Raw genomic sequence first — 24,365 nt, 5'->3', positions numbered from 1 at the left:
TAAGAGAAGCTGCTAAGATCCCACAAGGCACAGTTAGTCTAGCACCAGCTACCACATGCTGCCGCTAACCTTATTACGTCTCTGCACATCACTCTGGTGGCTGTCACTGCCACGCTGTTAATAGCTCTCCTCACTGAGAGGCTCGCTGTTGATTCCACCGCCATGTTACTTTCCTCTGCTTGTGTCCATTACTGCAATTAAGGGTGACATTTGATGTGAAATCACAGCGTTCTAGCAGGGACACTTACTCTACATCCATTTTGTTATCTTACTAGGAAGGACAGTTTATGAAACAACTATTTATGTCACATTTTTATGTATAAGGCTTTATTTTAATTTTGGGAAATCTTGATTTTACTCTACTGAATCTAACTAATGGTTTACATATTGAGAATATACAAAACAAACGTGCATCAGTGATTTAATACCATGAAGAGGACTATAACGCAGATTGAGTACTGTACTGTTGTTGTGTTTATTATTCCACTGCTATATTATGCCCATAATTAAGAAAATATTTTAATGTTTTTTTTATGAGAATATATTCACATGCTTGTACTTTCTACTTTAAATCAGTGATATTGTTTATTTTCATCCACCGAATGACTATGCTAAGTATAAAATGAAAACTCAGTTATTTTATTTAAACCAGAGTAGAAATACCATGTTCAGATTATTAAAAATATCTGACATTTTGTGAAATAAAAGTAATAAGTTCAATTGAAAGTAGTAAAATAACAAAATACATGTTCTTAATAACATTTCTCCTCTGCTTATAATAGATACTTTTCACATTTTGTTAAGCCTAGTGTTATTTTGACTTGGATAAAATGTGATTATGATATGATGTGAATATGTCTTCCATCACGTTGCAACTGTGCTGTTACAATTGAAAGTGTCACACTACAGCTTTGAGAAACGTCAGAAGAATTGCGTGAGAACGAATATAACATCTCACGATTAACTGCGAGACTTGGTTGTCTCTAAACATTTGGCCGGTCTAAAGAGCGACATCCGATGGGGGGAGCGACACTCGGAGATGCACGGGTCAAGGTAACAACAATAAAACAAATACTCGAGATTAGGACGGACACACACTGCAGGCAGCACACCTGACGTGACTGACAGGACGACAGAAGTTAGCAGCAGACAGTCTCATCCTCGCACCCGCTCACACTGATGTTTACCTGACAGGATGCTTGGCACGAGCAGCGCACTTCGCATTTCACTTCGCATTTGTACACAGAAGCAGTTTCTGGAGGCTCTGTTACAACAAACTATCGATGTGCTGACTTTGTGTTTGCGGGGTCGGTGTCCTTTTGTTTTGGTGTGGTGCTCCATGATGCCATGATGAGGGCGTAATCTCATGCGCACTTTCTAAAAAATAAAATGCCGCTCAGTGCTGCTGCTGGAGGTGATGATGCGAATGCAGAGGCAGGCTGAGGATGTGGGGGCAGACCTTCATACAGTCTATGGGGCAGATGCTCTACAGTTTGACTGGCAGGCTTGTTGACGCGTTAGTAAAGTGCTGTCAGACACTTTCATGAGCAGATGGAACAGCCACACGTGCCATAAGGAAAAACCCTAAACTCCCACCGCTGTGTACCGAGAGGTATACATCACCAAATTATGGTGGCATACTTTTTCTTATCGGTAGGATTTGCATGACTTCATTGTAACGTTCAAACAGGGATGTGTTGTTTTACAGTGATTTTTACAAACTCTATAGTTGCAAAAAATAAGAATTATGTAGGTTGTTTTTTATGTTTATTGAGAAGTTAAAGCTCCCGTTTGATTTCACAGAGGAATTAAAGTACATCATGTAAACCTCTTCCAACTTAATATTCATTAGAACACATTTACTTGACTTCACTAAGACACTAGCATACATTATGGCACCTGGCCATAACAAGGATTTTAGAAAAATACTGTATACAATGTGTATAGTTTAGTTTAGTATAATGTTTTAGTCTACCCCAAAAAGGCTACTGAGTGCTCTCTGTTTTAACAGAGATTAGCAAGGGGCTACACAATATTGTTTTCCTGAATATTGCACATTGTTGTCTAGATTACAAATTTCAATAAATTATTTTTTTTAAACTATTTTGATAAACAATTTAGCATGTACAGTAACTTATACATTCAACATTTAACCTAAAGCTGTATTAATCAATATCTTTTTTTATAATGAATAATTATTAATGAATTACATGACTACATTTAATTTGAAAGGGACAGAACAACAGAGAGATATGTCCCATTTCTACAGTAATGTTAACTATTTGTTCAGCATAATCAGATATTCTATCTGTGGTGTCCAAGTTGTTGTGTCAACCACCAACTTTTGCTTCTAAGTCAATAACTTTACACAGACATAATATGTTAGAGCTTTCGTTCCATCGACCCCCAGGTGGTCAAACATATTGAAGGCATTTGAAAATATTAAGGTTTTTTTTAAGGGAGTTTTTAAACAAAAGATAACTTTATGCATAACGATGAGGTGTCACATCAAAGAGAAAGTACAAATGTGAAGCGCATGACACACTTATTGTTGACAAGATCAACTATACAAGGTGTGTATACAGTATGCTTGTACAAAGAGTTATACAGTAACTCAAGAAGGGTTTATCAAAAATATTGAAATAGTTTGGGTATTTTTGATATTCAGTTGTGATTTCTTAAGAATCTATTTGCATTTTATGTGGAGTTTTCTCCTTTTGGTGGATTTATTTGAAGAACAGAGAGAAATGTATATGAAGACAGAAATAGTTGAATGGAATATATCTCAAGGGTGGTTGTAGATAATCCTGCTTTCTTTGTGATCTCATCTCTCCAGTGTTAATAAATGTTACATAGGTGGTGCTTTCAAGGGAGAGATCACTGTGCAGGTTTCTATTATTGTGACATCTCTTGAGATAGCGTGCGTATCTAGTCCCAGCTTCACTTAGCAGGGCAGGGAGAGCGGGCAGGAGGTTTCAGTTTTAAAGATGAATGCTCTGAAGGTTCAGTGAAAGCCACATCATACTCGGAGAAGGCTATGAAGCTGTGTCAAAGAAAGGCAGGGTGTACGACGACTGACTAATTGTGTTTCAAATTGGGTCTTTGAGCACACAATGGGGAATGGGATTTTTATGAGCTCCCCACTGAAACACCCAAGGATGAGAAAGTTGTCAGATTTGTAGGTCAGGCTGCAGGGGCTGTTGTTAGGCAGACTAGCTCACAGTTTTACATATCACAGCGGTTTTATAATGGGCTAAACTTGATGAAGAGTGTTTGTTTGAAATTTCAAATGCATTTACCGTAATTAGCATTCTGTTTCTCTCATATTGCCATGTTTCTTTTGCAGATGCATTGAGTATTATCCCTTTGTTGTCAAATAGTCTTCACTCATTGTCTACAGTTGGCTGCTTTTCTTTCTTCTTAGTGTGTGCTTCATTTTCTCTGACATGCTGAGTTAAAATCTTAATTGATTTCACAGTGTTAGAGGTAATTGCAGGAGTGTACCCTAGTCCCATCTGGAGCTTATCAGAGCCTGACCCGGTTTCTGTGTGCTACGCTATTGCGTAGCTGCAGCTCCACTGGGACCTGCCCCCTCCTCGTGCTGATTAAGGGAAGAAGGCCACAGCCGTCCCATTCTAGCCCAGTGCGACATATCCCGTCCCAACCTGAGCCTAACATCGCCTTATGCTTCACACTGCCTGCTCCAGAGAACTAAAAGTTGCTTATGGTACACTTTACCCCTCCTTGTCTCACTGTAGGTCATTTGTTCTTCCTTCCAGTTTTGGAAAAAGCTTCCGGGTATATTTTGCCCTACAAAAAAATAATTATCTTATCTCCCTAATTCCCAATTATTATGCACAGGCTTATTTAAGAAAACGGATTAGATTTTCTCCCTTTTTTTGGTGGCTGCACCAGCAATCGGGGGGATGGATTTGAATGTGACACTCCTGTCCTCCGCTGCAGTGAGGGGGTCCTACACTTGGATGAACTGGGGGAGGAGAGAGCACAGTGCGGCTGTCATGTAAGCCGTCTCCTCTGGGGCCGCCTCTCGGTGCGCGCTGCTTCCTGCCTCAGGTAGAAGCCTCAGTGTTTCTGCTGTTGAGGCGTCAGGCTGATCACTCTACTCTCCCTGCAGCTGAGAAATCAACGGATCCACTCTTAAAGCACTAAAATGGAGAAGGTAAGGTTTGTTTCTGCATTGTTTTCTATCTGGATTTTGACACAGATATAGATGTTTATTTTTGTGTTGCAGTTTCTAAATGTTCACTGTTGATCTTGAGATTGAAGCCCCTTAGGGCATTTTGGGCCTTTCTGTGCAGACTTGGCATGCTTCCTATGTTTATGTTGCTCTATCCGCCTAACAGATAGGTCAGATGTTAGGAATACCTGGAAGAGAATACAGGTTTTTAAAACTGGATTAAGTCCCAAGGCTGCTCTTAAATTAGTAGGAAGGGTCATCTGCAGAGAATGAATCTCCCCACAGGGATCAATGAGGTATTATTAAGGTAAAAATAGCTGCACTGTGCATCATCTTACTGGGTTTCTGTAGAAAGCTGCCATACTATTTTATTTAACAGATTCTTCAATACATCATAATGTTTAAATGCTGAGGTTTGGAACATTAAATCAGTGTTTAACTGATTTTGCCCGACACAAATAATGCTGTAACTGTTGATCCTCTTCTTCTGACACTTTCTGAGGCATTTGCAAGCTTGAGAACAGATGACAACTCTTTGAAGTGTGATTTAGCACAAAGTGGCAACACAAATGTTTCTGACATATGCAACCTTGTCTTTCTATCACATGTGCCTCTTTGTGTGGCACAGACACAGTGTGTGTTCACTGTACATGTTTGTATGTGTGTGTGTTTCAGAGCTGCTCAGAGTGCTCAGTGCCGACTCTTGCACACAGCCTGTGTACACTCTGCAACAAGTGGTTGTGTTACCAGTGCACAGATGTGCATCAGCATCAGAGAGCCCCCACCACTTCCCAGTACACAGACATGCACCAGCAGCATAGGCCCGGTGCCCCCCCGTGCTCTGACCTGCACCAGAGAGGCTCCAGCTCCCTGCCTCCGACTGGACAAGGCAAGATATTTTCCATATTTGAACAATTTGTCCCCTCCATATCCCGCCCAGTATGACAGATTATCAATTGGGCTCTATGTCAACACAAAGCTTGTTTTTGCTTCTTTGTTTTCCCTCTGGGGCTTTGTTTGTTTGTTAATCATGTCTCAGTAGGAACGATGGCGATGAATAATGCATGAGAGTGATGATGGTTGATAAAAGTTCCTGGAGATCTCTGCGTTTTATTAAAACCTCTCTTCAACACGTGGCCCGGATTCTAAGCTGCCTGCATGATTTTATTTTTGCTAATATTAGTGTTGCTATTTAAAGTATGGCTGGCAGCTTTGTTGCCAGCTGCTTTTGCAAGTGTATGTCGCTCAAGTTGTCAAACGATAAAGACTAAGTTCTGGACTTTATTGTGATGTGGGGATGTTACTGTTTGATTTGTATACTTGTGAGAAAGAGCCGTGTGAGCGCGCTGACAGACAGGATGTGGTCAGTGAGATAACGTTGATGCACACAGGGTGATGCTCAGCTCTTCACCACATGGAGGTGTGATAATGTGCAGGCAGGGGGGTTGGATGAGGTGAGGCGATCAGCGTAGAGCAGCAGGGCGAGTGTTCATTAGCCATATCCATCTATTGTTAGATAGATGTTCTGCACCTTCTATAGTGACCTATTTAGAGATGTGTGAGAGATACTTCTGAGGTGTGCATTAGTATGTGCAGTTGGTGCATCAAAGGCATTGGACAGCATTGAAAATGGTTTCACTTACATATCATACATCTTTATCAATGTCTCATTACAACCTCAACTTGCAACCTATTTCCTGCACTTGTATTTTTGTATTAACTTGCAGAGTTAGTTCTAATGATGCATGCCAATATAACTCATCACAGTTTAGTTGTTAGCCCCCTGTCCCACTTGTAGCACCATTGTAAATAGTCACAGACTGCTTATACTTTGAAAAGCTACATGAATGTAAAGACAAGAAGTGTATTGAGAGACTAACCGATTTCTTATTGTGATCGTTTGAAAAAATATGCAACTAAAACTTTATTATATACAATAATTATATTTATATACATTCCCAACAATGCATCCCAACATTCTCTGCATTGATCTAATGATAAAAAACAAATTTTCTAATTATTTCAATTAGCTAAACCACACCCAAAAAATTACTGATTTTATTTCACTAGACATTGTGATAATATACATTTGATAACTTTTAACTTATTAAACTAGTTAGTGTTTGTCTTTGTCCCGAGCGTCCTCCTCTGGCTGTTTGTGTGTTTTGCTTGCTGTCTGTTGCTAATGCTCATTCCTCTCTCCTCCCTCCCTCCCTCCCTCCCTCCGTCTGTCTTTTAGGCCCAGGGTCGTATCCTTGTTCCCTCCTCATGTGCCACTCTCACAGACAGGAGCCCTTGGAGCTGTTTTGTGAGTCATGTGACCTTCTGTGCTGTAGCAGCTGTCACCTGTCCTCCCACAAAAACCACAGGTCAGTCCTCAGACACAAAGCACAAGGGCACCGCAGAGAAGGGCTAACCGCAGGTTAAAAACTTCCCCACGCAACTTCAACTGCCGTGTCACTTTCATCGTCTGTATCTGCATACACTACCCTTGGCTCGCCTAATACATATTAGGTATTCATACGCTTTAGTTTTCTGTGATGTTACAGTACTGTATCTGCCGTTTGAGGTCACCTGAATAATGTCTTGTCCCCAAGGGAAACCATTGTGTTCTTCCTGCCCAGAGAATAAATTAGTTGTGTTTCTGTGTGGTTGATGCTGTGATCTGTGTTCAGGGTGGTGCAGATCGGGAAGGCCCTCCAGGACCAGCAGTGGTTGTTTGAAAGCCTGGTGGTGCAGGTGGATGAAAGGAGGTCTGCGGTGGAGAACAATGCTAAGCAGATAGAGGACAGGTTGGTTTGAACTCTACAATCAGCGTCCCATTTCTTAGCAACTTCTGCCACACATGCTCAATAATTTAACAGTGTGAAATATAACGATCTAATGCATAAATTACAATCTGCAATGCTGCTCTGTTCTGCTTTTGGGATTTATTTTCGCCTTTCTGTCTTTCCAGACTTCATGGAGTAAAGATTGCACACAGGAAGGCAGAGAACCAGATTAAAATGGCAAAGATGATAATGATGAACGAGCTTAACAAACGAGCCAACCTATTAATAGAGCAACTGGAGGTAATTACTTTCTTTTTCTTTCCTTCTCATCGTTCAGCCAGCCATGAATCTATATGCAAAGAATCAGTAACCGCCGTGATGTAATCAGTCCCGAAAGCAAGCAAACAAGAACCCATAATAATCTGTCAAAGCTACTTAAACTCACATCTCAGGAACTGCATCTGTCTAAAAGAAAAGAAGGGCCATTGATTTCCCCCACAGTCCAGTATTGACTCTCTGTGTAGTGTGTACCAGTAATTACTGAATGCTTTTTCATGCGTTTTTTCTTCGCAGAAAATCTCCGAGGACTTCCAGCAGCGTCTGGAGGACCAGCTGCAGGGGGCAATAGAGATATGTGGCCAGCTGGACCATGTTCAGAAGTTCATCACCTGGGCTACGACCCACCACTGCAGAGGCCCGGTGCTCTTCAGCAGGGCTCTGGTACGTTGACAGGGCAAGCAGCAGACGGTCACTGTCCTATGTCCATATGGTCCTATGAGGAAGGAATACTTAATCTCAATTGCTTCTTTTTCATTTCTAAATGTTATAGATGTAAAGTTTACAAGGCACTACTCAGCTAGCGAGAACAGCTACCAGGGGAAACTTTTTTTTAAAGTTGCATCTGCTGAGACTTGAAAAACCACAAATAAAATAATAAAAAAGCAGGTTTTATGAACTTATGTAACATTGAGACATGCAGGGAGGGTTTAGCCAAATACTTTCAAGTCAGGACATCTTGGTCTTAATTTTGACTTTTTTTTGTAAGTTTCATGTAATATGTGTTACTTAATAGAAGAGTATTCCAAATAAACCTCATACTCTAATAGTTCAAAGGGGATGCTTTTTTTTAAACTTTAGTAATCTTAAACTTAGTGTGGGATTCGATCTCCAGCAGCTTTCCTTTCAGCAGTATAGAGAGGCGAAGTCCCTCCCCTTCCGGGGGACCTCCATGGGACCTTATTTCGGAAAAATTATGTATTGAAGTCAATGGAGAGAGAAAGAGAGAAAGATTATCTTTTGATCCCGTTTGAAATGTGCCACGAATTACACATATGATGTTTGTCAATTTAAAAGATAATTTTGCAAGTCAAAAAAATTAAAATGTGTCGTAAAACAATGAAGTACACTTTTTTTTGTGTGAAGCGCTCAATGACCTACATCTCCCGTCTCGCACCACACACCCAGACGGCCGTCACGTTAGCACATTTCACCTCTTTCTTTCAGAATGAGGTGAAAAGTATTAAAAGAGGTGAAAATCACTAGAAGTCTGGGCATGTTGAGAGCTGTACATACACACAAGGGGAGTTGTCCGTTTCCTTAAGAGCCAGCATGTGGGACCGGCTTTACAAGGTTTCAGTGAGTAACACGAGTGTAATGTGTAACGGTAATGACATCACTTACGCAACTCTGAGATTTGTAGTCTTTCTAGTTGCATATTTTTCATAGTCTTATATTTCAACAGTTTTAAGACAAACTGTGACTTTTTTGACATGGAAATTATTTTTTAAGATTGACAAACATCATATGTGTAATTCGTGGCACAATTCAAACGGGATCGAAAGATAATCTTTCTCTCTCCATTGACTTCAATACATAATTTTTCCGAAANGGGGGAGAAATGCTAACGCTAAATTAGCATCGGCGATCTGTTCTACTTCATGCTATCTGCACAAATGGTTGACATTAAACATTAAAAAGATCAGGCAGTTCAGAGAGAATCAAAGGAAGGCAGGCAGCTTTGCATGACGTTCTTCTGGACGTGTTTCATTGTGGTGATAGTGAGGGTAGTCAATTCCTTTTTTGGACAGTAGTGACGGCCATCTTGGTGACGTGTGTTGTTGTGAGAGACCAGAGATGTAGTTCACTGAGCGTGTCACACAAACAAATGTGTTACTTCACAGTTTTACGACACATTTTTATTTTTTTGACTAGCAAAATTATCTTTTAAATTGACAAACATCATACAGTATGTGTAATTTGTGGCACAATTCAAACGGGATCGAAAGATAATCTTTCTCTCTCCATTGACTTCAATACATAATTTTTCCGAAACAAGGTCCCATGGGGCGGAAGTAGAAGGGCGGGACTTCGCCTCTCTATATGGAGGTTTATGACACTCCCTTTACTTTTCACTCTGTAAAGCAGCTGGGTTTATAAAACACAATATTCTTCTTTCAGATTTCTCTCCAGATGCAGCAACTTCTTGACTCGTCACTCCACTCAGACTCTGGGAGTCCTGTTAAGATAAAATTCAACTGGGATGCTAGTTACTGGACTAAGCAGATTTCCTCATTAGGTAAAAGGAATGTTATTAAAGCTAAATAGTTATATTTAGCTGTTGTATTACTGTTAAACTTAATATAATAAATCATCTATATGAGAATATCTTATTTTTTAGGATTAAGTGAATTTGCATAAGGTTTTTGAAAAATGCAAGCAAATGTGTTCATTTTTTTGAATTTGTTTTCAATGTAACTATATCTGTTATATCTTTTTTTTAAAAGTGTACATAGTTACCATCGTAATTCTCATAGTTGGAACAAATTATTTTCTGTTTCAATGTTTAAAAAGTGTGTTATTAATCATGTAATAATTGCATGATGTATTACATTAAAAAACAGAGTTTTTAATGTTGCTCTGCAGGCCAGCTGACTGTTGAAGGGGGAAACTGCACGTATCCTCAGGGTTTAGCCTGCTCCAGTATTCTCCGGCCTCAGCCCATCCCCTGCCTGTCTCTGCCGTCCGTGTGTCACAGAGGACGAGAGCCGGGCTGCGGGTACCAGAGCTGCTGCGAGCCCCAAATATGTTGCCTGCACGGCGTTCCCTCTCAGCCTGATATGTCCAGCCTGGAAAAAAGCCATCTGGAAGCCACGCTTTATAGATCCAGCTGTGTTCAGCCTGCTCTTATCTCTGCCTCCTTGCACCAGAGCCAGCAGCTCCAGAAGTGCTGGGACCGAGAGAGTGTCTCACATTGTCCTCCTGCATCTTCACCTGTCCGGATCACAGGACCTATCAACTGCAGTCGAGGATCTACATCCCAGCCACAAGCTGTCGCCTCACAGCTCCAGTCTCAAACGAAATCTTATCTCTACCGCCAGCACCAGAGAGAAGTTCTTCTAGACAGCCAGACTCAGCCGAGTGCAGAGCGCAGCGGGCCAGGCCAACGTCAGAGGAAGCTGTCCACCAGCACTCTGCAGCAGGATCTCAGCCACACAGGCGTGGACAGAGGCCTGTTGACTGAAGAAGACTGGGAGGGGAGACGCAGAGTGGAGGAGGCTGGTGGAAAAACGGCAGCAGTTGAGAGCAGAGAGCTGCTGGGTGTGGAGGTTCAGCAGGACAGGAGGGGGCAGAGTCCGGTCCAACAGCAGCTCCTTGGTCCTCCAGAGCTGAGGAGAGAGCTGCAGAGAAACAGACCAGCACTGAGACTCAGAGACCAAAGAGATGGCAGGGTGAGAGATAAAGTTAATAATAGACACCTACTTATACCGGATATTGCAATATCTTTGTTTGTTAAGCATAAACACAACATAATTCAAATGTTTAATACATTTGGCACAAACATGTACACTAAAACCAGTTAGCTTTGCTGGAAACTAAATCATTAGCTTTTGCTATTTCGAAAAAATAGAAATAGCAGTTTACATTTAGTCACGACACAAAGTCCATGCAATAGCTAAAGCTATCGATCATCAAACGATGCAAAATACATAAGGCAACCTTTATCAAAAACTTTGATATGCCACAAACACAAATGACAGTGTAAATAAACAAATATATTTGTCATAGCTCAAATTAGCTGTCATGAAGGATAGGGGATAACTTTTCCGGAAAATGCAGCCGTTAAAACATTTTACATATCCAATTTTGCTTATTCGTTGTTCTTCTAAAATCACTTTTATATAGTTTTAGTGTTAGTAAAGCGACATAGTTGTGATCCTCATTTGTAAATCAGTCGTATTTGTTTGTGGTAAACATTAACACTACGATTATGTGTACCTTAGTCTTCGGATTATTGTTTCACACGTGGTTCAGCAATGCTCCTACAGCCTCATACTAATTTGAAGCCAACTCCCAACCCATGACATGGTAAACCACACAACACTGTTTGTTCACACCTTTAAAAAACCACAATGTATCAGTCTCCCTGAGCAAGCGATCAAACATCTGTGTTTGATGGGAAATAGGTCAAACAAAAAGAACAAAGACAACAAAGTCTAATTTAAAAAAAGATTAACGTAGTGACACTTATGTCTAATCAAACGCCAGTGGTAAAATGATATACATATGGGAAGCTGTTATTATACATTTCTGCAATATCCAAGTTGAAGTGTTGAATTTGAGGCGGTAATCAGTTTTAATTAATATCTGTAAAAGACTGACACCAAAGGAGTGCTTTATTTTAATGCCAGAATGATCAATTCCCACAGTTGACAGCTAGCCTGAAAACAGATGGTGCAACAGAAATGTGCTCCTGCTTTTATGAAGGGAGGATGAAGGGAAAACAAAGAGCGGCTTTGACATTTAAAGCTGTGCTGTTCAAAGCAATGCCCAAAACCAGGAGAGCACTGTTCATCATAATCACACTTGATGCCAGAGGTTTGAGTAGCCATGTAATTATCCCCCCAAAAAACTCTCTAGGTGCATGTTTTCCAACACAAAGATGTATTATTTTTTCATTTTCAAGTCATACAACTTTAGAAAAGGACATAAAACCACTTGGGCGCAGCCATTTATGTGCTTAACCTGTCATTAATGAGACGCTAAGGGAATAGAGGGAGCTGCCTGTTTGATTTCAGTTCTGTTTAGCAATCTGAGATAAATTCCTACACCCCTTCATCGTTCCAGAGAGAAGGATTATAGTCTATTCTCCCCCACAGTCTAACCCTGCAAACTTCTCCCAAGGGGTATGGATAAGGTAAGTGTTCTAATCGCATGATACTAAGCAGCACATGCCCGGTGTCAACCTGGCTTTATGATGGTTCACTAGCAAGAGAAAACAAAGAGGAAGGAGGGAGGTTTTTAAAAAAAAAAACCCTAGTGTTTAATGATTTGTCAGCCCTCCTGCACGCTTGAGATGTTTGAAGAAGCTTTTACGGACATTTGCTTTAGTTAAATTGTAATAGAAGAAAAGGAAAGAGTGGTAGAAAGCTGGTTTTGTTTTAATTTTTTTTTGCCCCCACTGCACACCTGATAGTGAATTTACATATCATAATTGGTGTTGTAACCAAACCTTTCATTGCCTGTATAACTGTAATATATGCAGCTCTGCGCTTGTTAGTTGCTTAGAATTAGTCTGAGAATAAATAGGCGATTAATGATGTTTCATTCAGTGTCTGTTTGTGTGTGTGCTTGTGTGACACTCAGGTTTTTTTTTTCACTGCACACATCCCACTCCTTTTCTCTCCTGTCTGTTGTTAAAGGCATAAACAGGGGTATCTGTGCATGTGATGCAGATTGGAAACCTGCTCAGTTTTGCCTGTTTGTGTTTTTGACAGAGCTCCACATCCCCGGAGGTGTCGCTGACAGCCCATGAGTGTGTATCTGATGTGCAGAGCAGCAGACTCAGCCCTTCTTTAGGGTGCACAAGGAGGGAAAGACGCTCCCAGAGCATCCCTGCAGAACTGGCAGCCCCGTCTACCAGCCCTCACTCTGAAAGGCCCACAGGATGCACTCACGGACTACAGGCAGGAACTGCAACTAAGGTAACCCTGCAGCAGAATACAAGCACACATGAGGAGGAAATGCAGCTCAGCCTTGATATAGAATAAAGGTGATCACTGATGTGGTTTGCCTTCTGTACGCGTAAGATCTGGCTTTGCAAAGGATTAGCAATAACAAGCTTTCTCTTGTCATAAACAGTTTCACTAAAACATTAAAATGCTACTCGGATTTAGGGGCCAAACTATTATTTTGCTGATTATCTTCTTGACATTTAATTCATCTTTATGGAATGTCATGTTTTTCTTTTCTTTTTTTAAATGAGGTCCCCACACTTTCAAAAAATTCAGAGACTTTTCAAGAGCTTGTGTGAAGTGTGAGACAGAGATCAAGGATAACCCATGTTACAACATTGATACTTTCTCTAATGAGGACAAATAATTCACTTTGAACCCTGGCTTAAGGGTAGTCATATCTTAAAGGTCGACCTATCATGCAAAATGTACTTTTGTACGTCTTTTATACATGAATATGTGTCCCCGGTGTTCCAGGGAACTCACCAAGTGTCAGAAAACACAACCCTCTCTATTTTCCTCCATACCCAAATCTCTTAAAAAGGGGCTGCAACGGATCTGATACAGACTGATCCAGATTTGAACACTTCTATGACGTCACAGAAGTGGCGCTACGGCTATTGGGCCAACTCCACCAATCAGGAGGAGACAGCCACGGACATTGCCGTTCGAAAGCGCTGGAGACGCTGTAGTACATATGCCAGGCCTGTAGATGGTGCTGTTCTCACAGAATCAGCCCATGCAAAGACAGTGTTAAATTGAGCAAAATGAGGAATGGCTAAAATGCATGATCTGTTTGGTATTTTGAAAAATAAAAAGTATAAATATGCCTTATATAGGTATGGTCCTACACCATATTATTCAAATATAGCATGATAGGTCCACTTTAAGCTACCGCTACCGCATAAGATATGATCATCCAAACCCATGTTAGTTTAGGAATCCAGTTTTTCCAACCAATTTTGACAATATCACTATTTGAAATATCAAAACAATTCTGGAGCAAGTCTTTGTTTGGACAAATATGAGCATCATAATAAAAGAAACATATACTAATAAGGTTAAATATACTAATATGTTTTACATAATGTTTCTTTTGTTCTAAGTATGTCGGTATGGACCCCAGGCAGAGGAGAGCTTCAGATGGGGTGCTTTGTGTTGTGAAGGAAACCTCGCCTCACACAGCGCCCTCCAGAGGACACCGCTCTCCTCTATCCTATAAGACAGAGCCAGGTGCTGCTAAATACTACTTGCATAAATATTTAGCATACAATTATTTCTCATAATTATCATATCATAAAAATAAAGTGCAAAGTTTGTAAATACATGCTCATCACCCTTCTCTTTTCTAGATCTTTCCTTTACATGTGTAAATGAAGAAATTGATTATGAGGCCAAAGAGAAAAGCAGGGCGACAAGAAACGACCAAAACAGGTGTGCTATAGTTGTCTAGTCAAACGCCTGTTATTATATTATAAAACCAAGGTTTTATTCATTTCTTCTTTACTTGTCAACAGAGACGTTCAGAAGGACTCAGGAAAGCCCAGGGTCCCAGTGGTTTGCCTCGAGCGTCTCAAAATACTTGTGTCTCAACTCCCCCCACATGGACGACGGCAGAGCGACCCCTTACCTGCCAGCCGCACGGAGAAGAGTGAGACTCTGAGAAACTGGCAAGATGCAACACCTGAAGTATGTATTATTTAAATAAATACACTAGAATGTTTAAAGAAAGTAATGACATTTAAAATTAATTGTATTTATACGGCTTTCTTTAGGTGGTCATTATGTTTTTATATGATAAACATTTGTTTTCTTCAAATTCAAAGGACCTCCAATGCCAAGTTATTTTAGATATTCAGCTTGTCATGTTTAGTCTCAATACTTTTTGGATACCAACAGAAGTGGTCGAAAGTTAAGCAGTATTTCTTGTATGACCGTTTTTTGAGAACATTTAACTTAGGTTATGACTTCAGTAAGGTATCAAAAAATATTGCTTACCTTAATGTTTCGTACCTTTATATATGTTTGATATTGTTTTGGAACAATGGCTACTTCTTCTCTAAGAAATAGAAATCACTAGAGATGAAGGTTAAAATTCTCTTAAAAGTATGCATGTTTTTATTCTTCAAATCTATTTAACAAATTATGATTCAAGCATGTAAGAATTTGTCTCTTCTCTTCTGTGTTTGTAAAAATAGGGGATATCTGGAGGCTCTGAGACCACCAGGATCCCTCACTCCATTACAGCATCACCATATGCACAGCGTAATCAGTCTACCACACACTTGACCACCAGTGAGTTTGACAGCCGAGGAAGAATCAGCTGTCGTAAGTCTGTTGACCCTAAATATATGCCACAGATATACTCTTCATTGGACCTGGACTCTGAATCTGATCCGAGATCAGCTTCAGAGGACGCAGTCATTTCCAGGGCTGATCCAGCCAAACAGCTAGACTCAGATGCAACACCGGATTCAAATGCAGAGTCTTCATCTGAGGCTGAACTTGAATATCTGGCTGAGGAGAAATCAGCAGGAGAGATTGGGCTCTGCGATGAGAATGATATCACTGGGGATTCAGAGCCAAGTCTTGAGTATGAGGCAGACCCAGAATCAGATCCAGCAGCAGGATCAGAGGAGGGCCAAGAGCTGGATGGGGATCCTGGAATAGAGTCAGACGTCCAGCCTGACTATGATCACAGTTCTCAGGCAGAGACTGACTCTGAGGCTGTGTCCGATCAGCCAGTAGACTCTCAGTGCTCGGTGGAGTCTGAGATCGACGTAGAGTCTGAACCTGAGCTAACAACCGACGACCCCCAGCCGCTCCGCTCTGACCTGGAAGAGGACGCCCACGTTGGATCTGCTCAGAGGACACTTCTGATGGCAAACGCTGACGATCAGGGATGCTCCGAGGAAGTCCAGTCTGACCTCGACAATGCAGAGATGGAGAGCGAGGACTTCTGTGCTGTTTGTCTGATTGGAGGGGACCTGCTGTGCTGTGACCGCTGTCCAAAGGTTTTTCATCTGTCTTGCCACATCCCATCTCTACTAAGCTTCCCCTCGTAAGCTTCTTATAATTTAACCTGGAATTGATCCAGCACATTCAACATTATTTTCTCAGCTCTTCTTAAACCTTTTGTTTGAAGCACTTTCGTTAACCTTTCTTTTCCTGTTCAGAGGTGACTGGGTGTGCAGCCTCTGCAGGGACGTGGTAACGCCCGAGGTTGAGTATGACTGTGAGAATGAGAGAACATCTGGAGAACACACATCAGCACATGGACCGCCTGCATGTGACCAGAGAGTAGGTCATTTATTAAGTACTTGTAACAATGCTCTCTGATTGTGTTTGTCTTCATTCAGAATGATTTTCCTTTATGTTTGCTCAACTGTAGAAATGTGAGGGGCTGACCCTTCTGATCCTCAGTAACATCCTGAGCTCTCCCTTCCATGAGCCCGTCAGTCCACTTGTGAGTAATCACCCGTTTAATTACAGATCAGTTACAGAAAAGGCTAAATCATTTTAATAATCTCATTTATTTGTTATAACTCTCACAAGAACATAGCAGCATCATGAGGAGTTTTCCTTATTGTTTCGGCAAACATAAACACACTTTGCTGGTATATCTGTCACAAAATCGCATTGAGTGTTTCCTTGAGGCCTGACAAACTCATGAATGTATCTGCTTCCCCATTAAACATTTGCAAAGCTGATTTTCAAAACATTAAATGTTTGCTTGAATGTGCATTCTTGTATCCTGAGTGATCCAAACAGTGGGATCCCACTCATACAAACATTGCACAATAGCACTGCTAGTGGTTGATAACTCCAGGGTTCCTTTAATATTGATAGCTACGGTTCAGGGTATAGTTAAAAAGCAACTGCAGTTAATGAAAGACACTATCAGGCCAATGGTTCATATCTGCATTGCCATTATGTCAGCATATTGAATTCATTGGAGGAACTAGGATACCTGGTTTGGATCTACAAATATATGGTGTCCCATTTGTTATAGCATATACATAATGCAATCTATAGAGCATTTATTTGATACATTTTGAAGGCAGGGAACTAAAGTGTCTTTGATTGAAAACAGTCTCAAATGTCTGCTTTTTCATGCAGGCTCGTCATTACTACCAGATCATCAAGAGGCCCATGGACCTGTCTGTGATCAGAGCCAAACTCAACAAGAGGAATACTCGTCATTATAACTCACCAGAACAGTTTGTTGCTGATGTCTATCTCATGTTCCACAACTGTGCAAAGTTCAATTATGTAAGTTGAAATGGATGTCCTATATGTATTTACTCACTTTACAGTTTGTCTTAATGATAAACATCATGAGTCAGTACTTAACAAGCACTGATTGGAGTGTGATAGCTTTTCTCTCTCTGACCACAGCCTGACTCTGAGGTGGCCCAAGCAGGCCGCAGCCTTGAGGCGTTCTTCACTTCCAAGCTGAAAGACGTTTACCCGGACCGAGTTTTCGTCGTGGCCGAGGCAGACTCTGACAGTGATGAGTACGATGAGGCCTACAGGACGGCAGAGAGCGGATTCCCCTGGCCAGAGCGGAGAGAGCAGTGCCACAGGAAGAGAAAGAGGAGACACTCTCTCAAGTCCAGGAGACAAAACCTCTGACCAGAGGGGCACGAAATGCAACCATGGACACAAATAAGCTGTATATCTGGGTAATTGTACTGTTTTTTTTATTAAATAGTCTGTGGGGCCGTGACAGTGTCTGTAATCTATTTGTGGTTAGCTATAATATCACAGTGCTGTCATCGGATGGCAGCAAGATATACTGGAACAATACTTCAACTATAATGCTAAAGGTGGAGCAATTATTATCCCTGCAGACTTTAACTATTGCTATTGAATTATGTTGTGTCTGCAATTATAGTTTGAACCTCAGCAAAATGTAACATTGTTTCCAACAAAGAAAATAGAAAGAAATAAGACCAATCGGAGCAGTAGAGAGGTTACAAACTGATTAAAAACCGCTTCAGTTACATGCTATATGCTACACATTAGAGTTTGATTGCTTGCTTCTGCAAACGCTAAGATGATGCTGTAACACTTTACTATAGTATTATATTTTGGCTGTTCATGATTTACTTCTGCTGCGCTAAACATATCATTTATGATTCACTTTCAGACCTCCTAAAATCACATAACTGATGTTATATACTATATTTTACAAGGAGGGTGAGGATTATTGTGGATGTTTTTTATCTCACTTTGCGTGCTTATTATTTCTTTTTTTTCTAAGTGAGCATAGCTTTGATTATACACGGCACTTTGAACCTTTGCTACTGTATGGGTAAATACTTATTTACTGTATTCTAAAACGCTCGACATACATACATGTTTAACTGTATATAACTTTATTTTACTATATTTGTCATTTTAATGACTTAATGGTTGCAGGCAATTATCATAGGTTGGATTATTGATATAATGATGCATCTCAGTAGCTTTTCAAAAAGGCAGCAATGAATATTGTAGGCTTTGTCTTTTTGACCAGAGTGATGCAGAATGCGAGTTATTTATGGCACTATAACCAGTGTTAGAACTCGTGTAAGTTCATGTTGTTAGAGGATTTAACATCCGGATGAAACAACCCAAGACATTTACATTTTTTTCTTAATGAAATTAAGTTTGTGTATTCATTATGTAAGCGTTATGTTCTGATGTGTTTCAGCAAAAATGTTGTTCTTCTTTATTATCTAAATATCTCAGGCTTAGTCAGAGAGTCAGGCATTCATATTATTCAGTATTAATGGTTTGTAGATCCACACTGTTGAGAGAAAATACATTTTATAATACACACTGTTGTAGAGCATTTCCTGTTTTTAAATAATGTTTACTTGCTTCCTGCAGTTACATTTCAGTTGACTTTAAGATGAATGACTGCACAAATTATTATCTGTACACTCCTTGGTCATTGTCAGGGAGTAATATGAAAAGAAGTAATACAGTATACGGTATGTAGTGTTACTTCTTTAAATGAATACATGTAATACTATTTCCTATTATATAAGAGAAGACTGATAACATAGTTATCAGTCTCAAGTTAATGTCACTGTTGTCAAATGTCTTTCTTCCTTTTTTACTGTAACAGTCAACTATAAATGCAACATATATTATTATCAATAAAATAAATTCAAAGAATTCAAGTGAAAATATATTTGATTATCATTTTCCTTTCTGCTATTGTAAATCATTATATGTTTCAGGAGAAAAAAAATGGAAGAAACAGTTTTATCATTTACAGCACCACATAAACTGTAAATATGTATATTTTGTATACAACCAGAACTCAGGATTGCAGCCATTTGAAGTTGGACCTAAAGGTTTGGCAAGAGATTTTTTCAGCTTCTTTCCCAAATATCCACAGAAGCAATATCATGCAAATGGTTTAGGATTATCCTTTATTTGCTTTGGGAGGAGACGCATCTCCAGTAGTTCAAAAATATGACATTTTCCTGCAGATCATAAATTCATTTCAGCACCATTTGTTTATAAACTTATATTAAGGTCTTTCAATTTGGATTAGATTTTTCCATTACTCAAAAGAGTCCAAGCAGGTTTAGGATTGTGAATAAAACTCATATCTTCCATCTTCTAATCTAATTTAACTGTGTCTTCTCTGATTAATCTTACTGATGATGATGATTGAAGTATCCAGAGCCAATATCGCTCTCTGAGAAAGAGTAGAGAGATAATAAATCCAGTGTGTTTGTTTTGGATGATAAAACGGTTTCTGAGCGAAAGCACCAGAGGCCCCACTGGAATTTGTTATTGTAGAAAGCTGCAGAGGATGATTGTGCAGATTTTGTAGCAATCATTCCAACATGGCAAAAAAAAGCATTTATATGCTCTTACTGTCAAGTGCAACTTTTCATTTTAAAATGAGCAATACCATTTTTATGAAACAGAGGCAAATAAACAATTTAAGACAATTCTGAGCACAGAAGAATATACAGAATGAGTTATAAAGTAGGCCGAACGCCCTCACTAAAATAAAGTAATGCTTACATCATTATATGTCATATACGTGTTGGGTCTGTTACAGTGTCATGATGATTTAACATAGTTTGTTTGAGTTGACTTGTTTACCACAAACAAGATGAAACCGCAAGCTAAAAAAATTTGTTCAGAAAAGTCCTCATTGCTTCTAAAACCTTTGTGACATTTTCTAAAATAATAATTGACAAATATTAAAAATAATAATAATAATACTGAGGTTTTAGCCTTAGTTTTAAACCTGCTATGACAATGCACTATACAAGAGTCAAAGCCCAAACATTACCCACAGAAATAAAAGAGAGTTCATTTCTTTCAAAAGTAGAATTATGAGGTCGTATACAGTGCCTTTTTGTAAATACCACTGAAGGCACTGAACTACACATTATGTCACTGAGATATGTACATGTACTTCCAAAGCAGACCGTATAGCTGTAAGAAAGTTAGAAGTGCTGGAGGTGAGAGGGGGACATTTGGGGACTTTTTTGCTCAAAAATATGGCCTTCAAGGCTTTCCCATCAGGCCGTTGTTTATGACCCTGACCTGTAACCATCCGTCAACCTGCCATGATTGGCAGAGCTCTGGTGGGGACGCAACCAGCCTGAGGGGTGGCACCTCCTTGAAGACTTCTCTCAGGGCATAAAAATCTAATTATGGTTTTGGCAAGTTTGCTAAGCCACCAGGAGCAATCCATATCTTCTATCTTTAATCTTTTTGACACTTGCCTCTGTTTCTTTTGGCCTGCTCTGAATTTCTTGACCTTAAAAACCTTTGTTTAAAGCTCAAAAATGTTTAAGCCATTTATCAATACTTTAAATTAAAAACAAACGATATGCTCTCAAACATTTTTTTTTTATCTGTTTGTGTAAGGCATTAGAGGAGCACCAACAAGTAGATTTTTGGTGACCTTGCTGGCTCTGCCTCACGTTTTGAAAATGAGTAGAACAATGTTTCATCGCATTTAAAACTATTTTGTGAGTGTGTCTCAAATTTAAGGGGAATAGTTTGTAATTGTTCTTAAAGGTGGGGTAGGTAAGTTTGAGAAACCGGCTCGAGATACACTTTTTGTTATATTCCATGGAATGCTCTTAACATCCCTATAGCAATGAATATCTTAAGTGCTTTGACAAAAAATCCATACAAAAATGTCATCTGTGGAAGCCGTAGTACTGTAAAAAGCACGACCANGTGTGCCTTGGCAGTCTCAGGGAATGCTCTTAACATCCCTATAGCAATGAATATCTTAAGTGCTTTGACAAAAAATCCATACAAAAATGTCATCTGTGGAAGCCGTAGTACTGTAAAAAGCACGACCAATCATCTGAGCCGGCCCGGCTAAAATAACTGGATGGCCTACCTGCCTGTCAGCCTTCCACCTGTGCACAAACTTATCTCGTGCCCTCATTGGTCATGTGCGCGTTCTTGTGTGTTGGAGGAGGGGCTCTGTAAGGAAGTAACAGATTTCTTCCGGCTGGTTTCTCCAAAATTACCTACCCCACCTTTAATTTCACAAAATTATTTCATACAGAAAATCTGTCTTAGACTTAGTTATGCAATAGAAAGGGGGGATGTATCTTATAAATACATTGATTTGTGTAGAAAGGAGAGTTTATAAAACAAATCCCTGGTGCACAGGCAGTTTGACATCAGTTAAGTGATTCAACATTCATTGTTTATTGAAAGACACAAAAACATCTCTCAATGGTTTTTTTCTTCTTCTAAAGAATAAGTCAAAGGTGTTATATGATCAATGCTTTGGTCAGGTGGCATTTTGCTATGTTTTATTCTCGATTAAGGTTTGTGACCTTTTAGTCTGCAGTCCTGGAGTAAAACATTACAGGATAGGATTGAGATACTGCTGTGACCTTTGGTGAACAATGAGGAGGGCAAACAGAGAAGCACTGAGAGAAAAATGAGATCTGACTAGGGAACAGTCTTTGAAATCAAAGTTCTGAGTCCTTATGTGAGGATGCTGAAGCTTTCTGACGAATCAAGGTCAACAGACATGCTACATTTGAACCTTAACATATGCTGGCATTTTATAGTCTGTGGGTTCATTTTGCAACTCTAAAATGTTTGTCATATCATAGCTTTCTAGGTATCCAACATCCTGATTGTCCTTTTCTTTCTATCTTTTGTACTGTATATACGTTGGGGAGATGTGGGGCTTGTTATTCTCCACACATGTGTCTTATAACCTGTTTGTATCATTTTATCTTTTTTTACATCGGCGCTTGCAAACCTTGTGTAGTTCGCTGAGAGGGGGCGGTACTCTGAGTAGGGACGTGTCGAGGTGAAGCAGCTCTTCCTAACACTAGCCTATGAAGAGAAGACGAAGGAGACTTTAACAGGTAATTTTCTTAAACCTGCATGAATGAAATTAAGTTGGTCTTGCTGGGAGTGAGGGTGCTGGTAAAACAGGTGAGCATACTGTTTATATTATCCTATATCTACATGCCTGACCTCTATTTAACTTATACATTTCAGTATACTCCAAAATTAAAATGGTTTATACGTCATGAACTCTGGGGCATTTGTGGAGAAACAAAACGCACATGTTCAACTTACAATGTTGAGTGTCATTAGATTGTGTTTGACAGTTTACTTTGAGAAGACATCCAAATTAGTTTCTGTGTTTATAATCATCATGACTAACTTGTTACAGACTAAATACAGCTCATAAGTACTTTGTGGTACTTGACTTATATTAGTATTTTAGTATTTCTTATACATGCTACGTCATCATTTTACTCCACTACCATTTGGAAACAATATTGCCCATTTTACTCCACTATATGTATTTAATACTTTTAGACAGTAGTTACTTTGGAGGTTCATATTATTAAAGGTCCCATGTCATGGCTATTTCTACTGATCATATTTCCATTGTTGAGGTCTACTAGAATAGATTGAAATTGTGCAATTTTCCAAAATCACATCGGTTTCTCATACAGCACCTCTGTATAGTATGTGTATTCACTCTCTGTCCTACACGGCTTGTTGGAGCTCCTGCCCCAGCCCCCTCCCTGTGAGCCCAGTGTGCTCTGATTGGTCGGGACATTGCGAGGCTCGTTGCTGCGAGGAGCGGACAGGTTTCGGGGTCGGCGATACAGCGAGAACAAGCGAAACTCATCCTGAGCACACACAAACACTCACAGCCGAAGTAAAAACAATAAGTGTGGCTTGATATTGAGAAAGAAAAAGGTTTCTAACGCTGTGAGAATGGGTCTGCAGAGAGCATTTCTCCGCGATCCCAACTCGTCTATTACCAGCGTTCAGGTAGCTCTATGCAAGTCAATGGGGACTCCCTGTTAGTTAGCCAAGGGATCCTGGTGTGGGAGGTGCTCCGCGCGGATTGGTCCATTTGGGCCAATCCGGTCATTTGTTGTTGATTTGGGTGCTCACACGTCACAGAACCCAGGAAGCAAACAATGGAAAATGAGAAATCTCCAACGAGGCGTTCTGGGGCAGCATAGACAGGTATTTTCTGTGTCAGAGTTTTACTCGCTACAGGGTGTACTTTGAGGGTTTTTGACTCTGCAGACCGTTTACATGCATAAACACCTTCATAACACACAAGGGGACAGGTAATAACCGGAAAAGCATGACATCAGGGCGACTGTGGCTGCGAGGGAGTGCGGTCGTCTTTCAACCAGAAAGTTGTGGGTTCGATCCCAGCCCATGCAGTCAACATGTCGATGTATCCTTGGGCAAGATACTTAACCCTGAGTTGCTCCCGATGGCATGGCCAACGGTGTGTGAATGTGTGTGAATGTTAGGTCCTATAGAGTAAGGTACACTGCTCCGTATGAATGGGTGAATGACATGTAGTATGTAAAGCGCTTTGAGGGGTCTTAAAGACTGGATAAAGCGCTATATAAGTACAGTCCATTTACCATTTACATCGGCCCTTTAAATCAGTGATTTGCATATTTTACCATCACACAATGTTTACCTGAGAACTGTTATATAATGACAGTTTGCAAAGGCGTATGCAATTTCAAACATCTTCACTTTTGGTCTAAAAGAGTTGGCTTGTTTGTGTTTGCCCCCTATGAGCAATCATGCACACATTAATTAGTCAGTGTCCCATAGTTTGACTAAACTGGCACCATACTGTTTAGTTGTGGCTATTGTCTTCAGTACTATACAACATTTATCAGTTTATGTTTTGGTTTAAAATCATACCCTGTCACTGAGAGCACATTTTAAAGATTTGGTTGCCGTTATTGCTACAGAAGACTGTACACAAATGGTTTTCTTTACCTCTCTGTTTTTACTTGTATTGACTCCAGACTGAGTGTCATATAAAAGGATCTTTGTGACTTGGCTGCATACTATCAAGCCTCTAATTAACTGTCT

The 24,365-nt window shown here is 40.0% G+C and overlaps 1 protein-coding gene across 2 annotated transcripts; it reads left to right on the top strand.

Moving 5' to 3' along the window:
• Window positions 1–1,000: 1,000 nt before the first annotated feature.
• Window positions 1,001–19,140, top strand: trim66 (tripartite motif containing 66). Of its 2 annotated transcripts, none has more exons than XM_010791480.1 (18): window positions 1,001–1,053; window positions 3,964–4,180; window positions 4,874–5,087; window positions 6,438–6,567; window positions 6,874–6,990; window positions 7,155–7,269; window positions 7,543–7,689; window positions 9,427–9,544; window positions 9,892–10,697; window positions 12,744–12,950; window positions 14,087–14,213; window positions 14,333–14,414; window positions 14,498–14,669; window positions 15,179–16,041; window positions 16,157–16,280; window positions 16,372–16,446; window positions 17,100–17,252; window positions 17,379–19,140. In XM_010791480.1, the coding sequence occupies exons 2-18, from the start codon at window positions 4,172–4,174 to the stop codon at window positions 17,613–17,615; spliced, it is 3,696 nt and encodes a 1,231-aa protein (XP_010789782.1). In that variant the 5' UTR covers window positions 1,001–1,053; window positions 3,964–4,171; the 3' UTR covers window positions 17,616–19,140. The 2 variants fall into 2 exon arrangements, with proteins under 2 accessions (XP_010789782.1, XP_010789783.1); XM_010791481.1 differs by lacking the exon at window positions 1,001–1,053 and adding an exon at window positions 1,617–1,653.
• The last annotated feature ends 5,225 nt before the right edge of the window (window positions 19,141–24,365 follow it).

This window comes from Notothenia coriiceps, unplaced genomic scaffold, assembly GCF_000735185.1.
Source record: "Notothenia coriiceps isolate Sejong01 unplaced genomic scaffold, NC01 NC01_scaffold00035484, whole genome shotgun sequence".
Classification (NCBI taxonomy): domain Eukaryota; kingdom Metazoa; phylum Chordata; class Actinopteri; order Perciformes; family Nototheniidae; genus Notothenia; species Notothenia coriiceps.
Note: the sequence above shows the minus strand (reverse complement) of the source record. Positions and strands in the feature narration are given on the sequence as shown.